Source organism: Glandiceps talaboti, chromosome 6 (assembly GCF_964340395.1).
Source record: "Glandiceps talaboti chromosome 6, keGlaTala1.1, whole genome shotgun sequence".
In the NCBI taxonomy this organism is placed as follows: domain Eukaryota; kingdom Metazoa; phylum Hemichordata; class Enteropneusta; family Spengelidae; genus Glandiceps; species Glandiceps talaboti.
In genome coordinates, this window is record NC_135554.1 from 22,852,278 (window position 1) to 22,863,541 (window position 11,264).

Genomic DNA, 11,264 nt, shown 5'->3' on the forward strand with positions numbered 1-11,264 from the left:
CCTTCAACCACCATTCTTAATTCCAAAGTCTCATGTGATCTCCCAGGCCCATAATATACAGTTTTACTTCAGTGAAATTTAACCAACTTCATTTACATGCATCTCTACTTAAGATCTGCATACCTGGTTTAATCCATGTTGCCCGTATATGACTATTTGACTATAATGTTTTCTTATCTATGGTGTCCCCCTTTTTAACCATAGGGACACGTATTATTGCTTAGATTGTTGTTGTTTTCCAAAGGAAAATATCACACGAATCCTGCTACTACAAATGTATCAATATATGCTCTATACTATACTCGAAGATAAATAATGCATAAAGGTAGGCGAAATATATTAAAGTCAAAACGTTGTTATATCTAGCCTGTAGACAAGGAAAATAGCAACCTAAGAAATACTATGCGCCCCTATGTTTTTAACTTCCTGTTTTGCAGAATGTTTTTATGGATACTGTTACCGAAAACCTGGAAAACTGGGGTTAAAAAAATTAACATTACTTGGAAATAAGGATGTGAATAAGACACGTCAGAATACTTAAAACACGACACCCTAGTAAACGTTTAGGTCATCTAGACTGAGACAGTCGATGTTGCACTGAAGTACCAGTTACAATATATTTTGCGAGCTGTCCATTCCATCGATCGACAGTATAGTAGATGCATCATGCAGATCACCAAGTTGACTTTGATTACAGTACTACTTTGTTGGTCTATTATCAGTGGTCAGCCAATAGTTCGCGAGCCAGAGCCAGAGCGAGAGTCAACATGCACACTTGAATGTAATCTGGGATCTCCGGCGACAGATACTTTGTCTATTCCGCTGCGTGGAGGACCGATAGGACCTAAAGGTGAGACGGGTGATAGAGGAGAAAGGGGCTTTTCTGGTGAGCCGGGTTTTCCTGGTGAACATGGTCGACAGGGTGTAGTTGGACCAAGAGGATTGAAAGGAGACAAGGGAGATATTGGTCGTACTGTCACTCCACAAAAAGTCGCATTCTCTGTCGCTCGTTCGACTAATTTTGGACCTTCACAAAGCGTGGTAACCGTACCATTCCAAAATGCGTTCACCAACATCGGCGGACATTTTAATCTCGGAACTGGTCGCTTCACCTGTCCCGTTAGTGGACACTATCACATCAACATCAATATCCATACGAGAAGGAACACCGGTGTTGGTCCATTCGTGATTTTGAAGAAAAATGGCAACGAAATTGTACACATCGACGAGTGCTGTGACGACGACCCCTATGACACAGCCAGCAATACCGTTATCATACACTGCAACCGAGGAGACGAACTTTGGTTGGATTTAGTTGCTACACGAACTTTCTCAGCAACCAACGGTAAACAAGCTACGTTCAACGGTTTTCTTTTGTACACAGATTAAGCCTACGCCGGTCGTCAGGGGTAACGTACGCAAGGTGGTATCAATATGGATATTCGACAACCTCCATTCCTACTGTAGTTGGCGAACTTACCATTTTGACGAATTAAACATTCGTATTAGGTTCAGTACATGTACTATTCACTGTGTTTCTATACCAATACACAACCTATAACTGTATGTTTTTTGCATCGTGTTTGTGACGTCTTGACTATGGATAAATTCCCCAAAACTAGGCTATGGTACCTTTTCCTGGAAATATGAGCTGTCTTCGAGTGAACTTTTGTTTATGTGACATCCGGAACGAAACGAACAGTATATGGGCAGACACGGACTCTTCAATTAAGGGATGATCGCACAAGTACATGCTCAATATTAAAACGAACTTCGTTCCGGCCTCAGGAGACCCCCCCAAAAAAACCCAACAACAACAAACAAACAAAAACAACAAAAACAAAACAACAACAAAAACAAAAACAACAACAACAACAACAAAACCCCCAAAAAACCCCCGAATGTTCACAAATACCACATCAACACATTTATATACGATGTACACCATGATGAAAAATTTAGCTGTCACACTTCTATGTGATCAATGCAATGTAAACACAAGATGGTAAACCACCGTAAACCCAATATAGTATATCACGTTGGAAGTAATTTTATCAACTTATCAGCATCTCAGTAGGAAATACAGAAACTGTTATTATCATTGAAGGCGTGAAAGATTTCGAAATTTAGTAAGAAGTGCGAAAATGAAGTTCAATAAGAGCATTGACGCAAGACCCCCTAAGATAACGAAGCTCGTTTACTGTGCTTGTATGTCATTGTGCGATCGTCTCTAAACAACTTTCCTTGAACTGCAAAGTGTGCTATAAGTGGTAACAATTCTTTTATATTTTATATAGTACAAGCAAGTTGACTTGAAATGAAAACGTTGTCTGACTCTACAAAGAGCTATATGTTATCTTCTGGTTCGACAAAAAAATATAATTGTGCCCTTTGTTACATCTTATCGTCTGTCATTCGTACAATTGGTCTGCCACAGTATAATTGTTACATTTTATCGTCTGCCACAGTACAATTGTTACATTTTATCGTCTGTCACAGTACAATCGTTAAATTTTATCGTCTGCCACGAACCACAGTATAATTGTAACACTTTATCGTCTGCCACAGTACAATTGTTACATTGTATCGTCTACCACAGTACAATTGTTACATTTTATCGTCTACCACAGTACAATTGTTACATTTTTAACCTGTTGACAAACCTTAACAAGTGTACGTTTTTGTGTACGTTTTTACAAGGCTGGCTGTTAGAACAACAGCTTCTGCAAACAAAATGTAAACCGAAAATATGTTATTTGATGTTTATACAAGCTAGTTTCATAAAACCAACATTATAATAACCCACACTGTATTATTCAAAAATAAACACTATACTAACAATTTTATTTGCACATAGTTGATTGTACACGTAGCGCTTACACTTGGAAGTATCACCCACAGTGGGTGATACTTCCATGCACATGCCATGTAAAATTCACGTGAAAATATATTATCTCTGTGTTGGTTGTCTTAGTTAATAAATGTTAATAAATGGCATTATTCCTTCCTGTAATGTCTTCTTTTCAGAATGGTTGTTGAACGAGGGAATTCCGTCCTATTTTTATTGATCAAAGATAGAGATCAGTGTTTTAAATGTGTTTTTGAAACTTTTTTGATATATATAATTACAATCACCTGTGGGTAAACATATTTTTTGTAGCAGTATACATAGTGCGCAAACCCCCACCCTCATGAATCTTAATACTATACTACATAGTGATAAAATACACATAATTTATGATTAACATGTACGTACAGTGTCTAATTATAGGTATTTAGCAATTTTTAGTAAATACATTGTTGGCTGTCAGATAGAAAAAAATAATATCCCAGTTAGGGAGCGATCAGTTTTTTACGGCCAGGGGTGAGGGGGGGTAAATGGCGGGGGCACCTCAATTTGGGACTCAAAGAAGGGGGGGGGGGTCGTCATTTTTACAAAGTGAATAAAGGGGGTCACCTTATTTTCAACAACTGAACGAGATCATGAACCCCTTGCTGTACTTAAATTTCCATAAACAAATGTATGTGCATACAATAAACCATATAAATATATGTTCAAATATAACATAAACTCTTTGTCTCTTGATATATCTCAAGCATATGACATGGAGTCATTACATTGCACCTTTTAAGCAACAGTTTTGTTAGCAATGACTTCACAACATTGCAGGCCATTAGTTGCATTGTGTCGTCATGTGGTATAAAAAACTTGCATGTGTAACTGTACACCTAACACATAAGAAATGAAATACCTTAAAATTTACTGGATTGACTGACTCTAAAATCTGTGCCTCCATTGACCTGAACATGTTGAAAGATTGTGTATTTTACACAAACATAGCCAATAGAGACACACTTTCAAATAATTTAATGAATTTGTATCTCTAAGTGGTAACTGACCTCCACTGTGCATGTTTTCCCAAAATTTTCTCACTTTCTACTTGATCTTTTTTTTATTATTATTATTTGTGTCAATATGACTTGAAATGATTTAAACGTTTGAAACCCTAAAATTAGTGATACTTTTATCATATAACTAAGTTGTGTTTTACTTCTGAATGGTGCTCTAAATGGCCTCCAAAGGGTGCTCTTTTTTCAAAAAGCTCTTAGAATGGGAGGGGCGACACCCCCTCTCGAACCCTCCCCACGCCTGCATAGCAGGCGGGGGTACGACTTCAAATGATTTAAACTTTTGAAACCCTAAAATTCGTGATACTTTTATGATATAACTAAGTTGTGTTTTACTTCTGAATGGTGCTCTAAATCGCCTCCAAAGGGTGTCCATTTTCAAAAAAGCTCTTACCATGGGAGGGGCGACACTCATCTCAAACACTCCCCCACGTCTGTATTGTATACACAGTTAGATAATGATGTGAGAAGTTCAGGTTGAACTTATTAAAATTTGGCTCGTACACAATATTAGGTATTTCACGAAATGTATAATTTAGATAATCTAAGAAAAAAGAACTGTACAAATGACGATATTTAACCATTTAACCTTCTCCTCAAAAGTGCAATTCCAGAAACATACACTGTATTACAAACGATTCAATATTGAATGATGTAACTGGTAAACTTAAAAGTACAAATTTCATATTGCGCCAGATTGAACTTTTAACATATTGTATATAATGTCCCAACTGTGTGTATATTTTACCAGGTGGGCCTCCCCTTTACCCAATGGCAATACCATGCGACTCCCATACACTGGCTGAAAGACTCATACAACATGGCGATCGATTGGCCTAACCAGAACGATGTTCTGCATAGTTGTACGCCCTCATGGGTAATTGCTGGATTATTTATCCGATGGCCAGGTATTCAGTTGATTTGATAATAAACGAATTAAACTTCTACATAGACACCAAAAAGGTAAGTTACAGGGTTGTACTTGATTGGTTGGACTCAAATAATGTAAATATGTAATTATGTAAGTTTCCATTGCTACTATGCAAATAACACATTTGAATTTTCCCTCTATCGTCTCTTTTTAAGGGATTCTTCAGTGCTATTGGAGTGCAGACCGGGGATAAATTCAGCGCATGTTGGTAATGATTTAATTTAAACAGCTCTGAGCCTTATGCATACTTCTATAATGTATGAAACGATTACTTACAGTACACGCCTCAAATTAGATAAAGTACATCGAAATAATGTTAACCAATTTTAGAATCCAAATTGACCACCGTGTACAGACACGTAGTGGGTTATAATGAGTACGTTTTTTTATTCATATGTTCAGCTTACTGGTTTATTAAACCTTACTGGTTTATTAATATTTTAGCATAAACGAGACGGTTGACGACACTTGCTTTACATTAGACAGAAACACACATGATGATCACGCAAACTACGTATTCCAAATCTAAATCAATTTGAACCAACGTTTTTTTAAAAAAAGATGGTGGTGGTATTGAGAAACTTGAGGTTAATTTGAGCTCTAATTATGCAAACAGATTACACTCACCCAATATATAGTGTGCACCTACCAAATATTAGCTTTTATACTGTAGACTTTAGTTGGAGGGGAAAAAACCGCAAATTTTGAAAACTGACATGCAAATTGAAGAGCATAGATTGAAGGCCAAAAGTGTTGTTCGGTGGATGTCACCGACCACGTGACTGAAGACGTGACGCCAACTTGTTTCTGTTTGTAACACCGGTGCAAAATATGAGGGTGATGGCCATGTCGTGAAAGACGTGTACTAGGGCGATATGCGATGGATAATAAAAATGACCAGAATAAACGTTGAGTTGAATTAATGTAAAACTTTATTTATCACTTTCTTGGAAGAACAAGACTAGTTCATATTATGACGAAACGTTAAACATAATATTCAGTTATTAAATTGATGAGTGGACGAGGAAGCGATGAATATTTCGTAAAATTTCACATTAACGAATTTACTTCACCAGTTCTAAAAGTCTGGGTTTTTAATATTTGGTCTCGGGTCTTTTGTCCTTCCAGGCCTTAATTTTTGGCAGTGCATTGACACGATCCACAAGAGCCTTCAGTTTAGGATAGGGAACTAAGACATCACTTCCAAACATTGGATAATATTCAGTTTGATTGACAAATGTTAAATCTGCCCAGGTCAACTGAAAAAAAATGAAAATCACATTCATAAACTCTAGTAATGGTTACATATTCTTCGAAAACTTAACAGACTATAATTCTGTCAACCATATTTTCTTATATTTTATATCCCGAATTCTTGTTTTGAAATTGTGAATTGAAACTAAACAAGGCAATTCAACGGCCACTCTGCCTATCAATTACACATGCAAACTACCACACCACACCCCATCCCACCATCACCCCACCATATGTCTGTCGCACATAAGTTGGACGCCACGAGAAACAGACACTTTGAAGACGTGACGTCACAAGTAGAAGTTATATAAGCCTCGACTTTCCATGAAATTGTCAATGACTACTTTTAGCTCAACTGAACTTCTTTGATTCAGTATCGTTATAGGCATAGCGAAGTGTATGTCTGTTTGTATGGGTGTGTGTATGTAAACAACTTAAAGTACAAACCGCTGGACCGATTGCCATGATATACTTAGTGGGTATATTTCCTTGGGTGTCTAGTTGAGAAAATGTTCAAATCAAAATGATCTTGCCAACGATGTGTGATAAGGGTCAAAAAATGTTATTTTTTGGTGTTTAGATTAAGAATTGTTCATGACATTATGATCCCATCAACGATATGCAAATTACGTATAAAATGTGTATTTTTGGTCAAAAATCCAGCATGTATATTGTACAGCAAACATTCACACAAGTGGTACGAGCCTGACAAATCGAAAAATTTAAAATGAAACTTACACTCTCACCAACAAAGTAACCATCTCCATCCTTATTGCTTGTCAAAATCTTCTCAATTGCAGCAAGATATACTGGTGCATCTTTTGATTCAACAGTCTTTATAATCTCGGCCTAAGATCAGAAAATCACAGAAATAGAGAAATTTGAAAATTAAGAGAACATGTATTCGATGGTCACCTAATTTTATTTTATAATGATGTGCTACCATCATTTTAGAATATGTACATACTAATTGGTATTACCATAGACAACGGAATTAATAGATGCAGTGCCTTCAAAAATTGTCAATGTGGTGGCAGCGGTGTAATACGTCCATACGACTATTTCTGACACTCGTGTCCCTGCTATTACGTCCGAGAGCATGTTAACCCATGTTTCTAGAGAAAAGAAATTGAGAGGGCCACTTTGTCGCAAATATAATCATGGATGGGCCACATTGTATGCAACATACCCCACACCCTTCTAATTACTGGAGGGTCCCTTACGGACACGTGCCGTCCACAGTTCCTGTCTAAATCACACGTATGTTGTGAATAATTTATCATGTAGCCATTTCAACCTTTGTTCTCATCTAGCTAGATGACCATTTCGTTTCCATCACGAACCTTTTTTTCTTCGTCTTTTTCCATGAACATCTTCCCCATTTTTTCTCCGAAGTCTTTGACAGCATCAGCTACCATGTCGACCTGTGCCTTCTCCATGTTGGTCTTCCCTGCAAGTCCTTTAGGAATACAACACGTGTGAAAACATCTGAATTAGCGTTACATCTGAAATGCAATTCATATAGTTCTCAAATGAAATACAGAGTTGTCCCGAGAAGACCAGATCAACACATAATTTACAGTGGTTCCAATATCCAGGACTGTCACAGTAAACGCCATATAATTGATATTAATCACGAAATATGGTTCTAATAATAATGCTACTGAGGTTTTTATGTAGCGCTCAATTACCACACTGTGCTCAAAGCGTTTTACAATTACTATCATGCGACATGGACCTATAGTGACACAACGACCTTTATGCTTCTTCAACTCCATTGGGAACATACAATTCATTGCAACCTCTTATGCATACATGATTAAAACATTCACATTGTAACCTCTATCCTATCAGGTGCCCATTTATACAGCTTGGTTGACGGGAGACTAATCGTGTTCAAATCTTGTCAGTAGCCATTCAGAAATGAAAGGCAATGGCGAAACTCGACCCGGCCCTGCGGCCTGCAGATTATGAGCTGACATTGAACCACTCGAAACGGTCCGACCACGTGTATCCCCGGGCATGCATCATGACATCAATAAAATACCTGAATGACAGTAACGTTTGAAATTCCCATGATACTCTAAGTAAATTAACATCTATTTCTCACCAAATTCATTTGCCAAATATCGTGCAATTGCGTAGGACTGAGCGAGTGTCACGCCGTCAACCTCTAAAATTGGCATGGTACCAAACGGATACTCTGTGGAGAAACGAGAACAAGACATAGTATGTTGTACATAATTCGCCATGTAGTTCTGTTAGTGTGATGACTAAAACCGTAGACTGTAGAAGAGAAATATAACAGTTTGTCAGCAACCAAATACGACTATTATTTTGGGGAGATGAGGCTGGGGTAAGAATTTACGGGAGGGGGACCCGGGGAGAAATTATTTGGACAAATAAACCCTATAATTTTTATAGCCCCCCCCCCACCAGCCCGGCTACACATATTTTAATGTGTAATTGTACAGTTCCCCTCCCCCCGCGTCACTTCAGAGATGTACAGTATGGTACACTACATAAACTAACAGTGAAAATCAACTTCAGCGTCCATACATAACAATGAGAGATTTCTTTACAAATATATGTGGAGAAAAAGGTCTTGCATTGGGCTGTACTTCGAGATTCTTAGTCAGCAGGGTTTTATCTTTCAATCTTGATTCTGGGCAGAATTGCAACAGCATCCCCATGATAGCTAGTGGGGAGGGTCCTCCTCCGACGTTAAGCACTTAAAAAAAGGACATGTAGGAGGCCATTTAATGGCATAAATTTCAAACCAAGACACATTATCGAAAGCCATAGAAATATTGTCTTGAATACGCCAATTTTACTCGAGTCAATACATTATTATACAACTGTATGGCTATATTACCTACACTTTAAAAACATAATTTGGTCTGAAACAACATATAATTAACATTTATAAAATCTGCCCGTTGGCTGAACCTGAACCAGTGTGACGATTGAGATGATTTCAAAACCCCACCACGACTAGGTAGGCTAGGCTATCTTTATTTAGGCTCGTACAGCGGTTTATAGTTATACAGAATATTGCGATGTTCGTGCGAGTCCTTGAATTTCAAAAATCTCCCATACCCACCCCCACCTGGACCCCTCACACTTCGATTCAACTTATATCGCCTAATTTCCAATTTTACTAACTACTTCGGGAATAAGCTGCATTCATTGTTACCTCTTCTTTTTAAAATAAGCTACATCCATCATCATCATCAAAATAAAAAGTTTTTGTATGTATGTATGTATGTATGTATGTATGTATGTATGTATGTGTGTGTGTGTGTGTGTGTGTGTGCGTGCGTGCGTGCGTGCGTGCGTGCGTGCGTGCGTATGTATGTATGTATGTATGTATGTATGTATGTATGTATGTATGTATACACTCAACCTCAATTTGAGTAATGTTTGTAGAATACTATTAACAGTTATGACTGTAAAATGGGGGGGGGGTTTCGAAAACATTTTGAGTCAAGGAGGGAGGGGGGGGGGGTACGAAAAGAATTCAAGCCAGGTAGGGGGTTACTCAAATTTTTGGATTTTCAAAGCAATTCCCTCCGATTCCCCCAGGTCATAAATAATGACGGCTCCCTTAAAATGTTATACTTGAACTTGCGGAATCTCTCCCTATTCCCAAGTGCCGACGTGGTTCTACGGTTCCAGTCCAAACTTTTACGTGTGCAAAATGTATAAGCTCATACATATAAACACGTAACATATAATCCCCTTTGCAAGAAGTTCAGTTATACAGTGCCGTCTAAAGTAGTATGCAAAATGTTAAAAGCTTGGCAAATAAAGAGCACAGTGGGAAGGTGTACTTAGCTCAAGGGTACATGGAAATATGAAAGGACTGGTGAAAGCATACAGGATCTTACGTAAAGTAAACAAGCATATATTGGGGTTTTACCACGGAGTCATAATTATTCACTGCAGTCAGAAATGCAGAATGTTGAGACGGGTTTCATTTTGCAATGATTTGTACGACTCTGCATAATGTCGAGGTGGCTGACTCCTACGAAAAACACTATAACGTCGGGGTTGAGGGCGAGGGACAGTTTTGGCCAGAAGTTCGGTAAGATAATTCAAAATTCACACCTATATAAAGGCAGAACTTCCAATGGGACACACGCATAGAAAGGTTCATTTGGCAGCACTGTAACCACAAGTGGTGGTATCGGGTTCATGACAAAGTTGGAAGAAAATGGAAAGTAAAACCGTATTAACCGCACGGGTTGTTTTGTTGTGAATGTGTTGGAAATAAAATGTTCACCTGTTACTTACTTCCAGATGTTTTCTCACTAGGCCATTGCTCTTCCGTAATACGTTTATCTTCAAACTCAACCCCAGCGACTGCAAAAATCAATCGAATTGGTTCGGCAATGCCACGGATATCGAAATAACTGAGCCGGTATGTAGGCATTTTTGATGTGGTAGGTGGATCTAAACAGACTCAGTGCGGTCATATGTGGGTCTGTAGTTCAGGGCACGAGTTTTTGTTGGCTATGATGGAAACTATTATTGGATGTGAAAGACCACGTGGCATGCATGGTTAATGAGGTAATAACATCAGTACCCAATCAAATTGCAAGCAAGTCATGCCTGCTCTCAGAGTCAAGTTGAATTAGCTTGGTAGACTTGAAGGTATCGACTGTAGAGGACAATCTTTGCAAAGTATGTAACACAAACAAAATGAAAGATGAATACGTTTTCTTCTTCAATGACCTACTTATGTGTCTGTACATGTTATGCCCATTAGCTAGGATGTCAAAGGGGTTGTCTATTTTGGCCTTGTAAACATATAGTGTAACGTGAAAGAATGCACACCAGATCCGTGTTGACATTTGTAACTCATTATTATAAAAAGCTATCGCTTATGTGCTTATTATCATAATGAATAAGTATTTGCATATGGGCACGAGTCCTTCAGCTTGAAATACAAATTCACCTTGTCTTTTTTATGACTGTCATAGAAACGCATGCATGCACATCAGAAAACAGATTACCTTCACAAACCATATACGAGAGAGAGAGAGAGAGAGAGAGAGAGAGAGAGAGAGAGAGAGAGAGAGAGAGAGAGAGAGAGAGAGAGAGAGAGAGAGAGAGAGAGAGAGAGAGAGAGAGAGAGAGAGAGAGAGAGAGAGAGTATGACAAATGC

General features: G+C 38.2%; 2 protein-coding genes across 2 annotated transcripts; one reads left to right on the forward strand and one right to left on the reverse strand.

The window, feature by feature from the left end:
- Positions 1-567: 567 nt before the first annotated feature.
- On the forward strand, positions 568-2,991 carry LOC144436147 (complement C1q-like protein 2). The gene has a single exon (XM_078124848.1). It carries the CDS (start codon positions 667-669, stop codon positions 1,387-1,389), a length of 723 nt encoding a protein of 240 aa, XP_077980974.1. The 5' UTR covers positions 568-666; the 3' UTR covers positions 1,390-2,991.
- A 2,797-nt stretch (positions 2,992-5,788) lies between these two features.
- On the reverse strand, positions 5,789-10,604 carry LOC144436319 (glutathione S-transferase 1-like). The gene is made up of 5 exons (XM_078125074.1): positions 10,391-10,604; positions 8,205-8,297; positions 7,438-7,553; positions 6,833-6,943; positions 5,789-6,099 (listed from the first exon to the last, which is right to left on the reverse strand). The coding sequence occupies exons 1-5, from the start codon at positions 10,527-10,529 to the stop codon at positions 5,935-5,937; spliced, it is 624 nt and encodes a 207-aa protein (XP_077981200.1). The 5' UTR covers positions 10,530-10,604; the 3' UTR covers positions 5,789-5,934.
- Between the last annotated feature and the right edge of the window lie 660 nt (positions 10,605-11,264).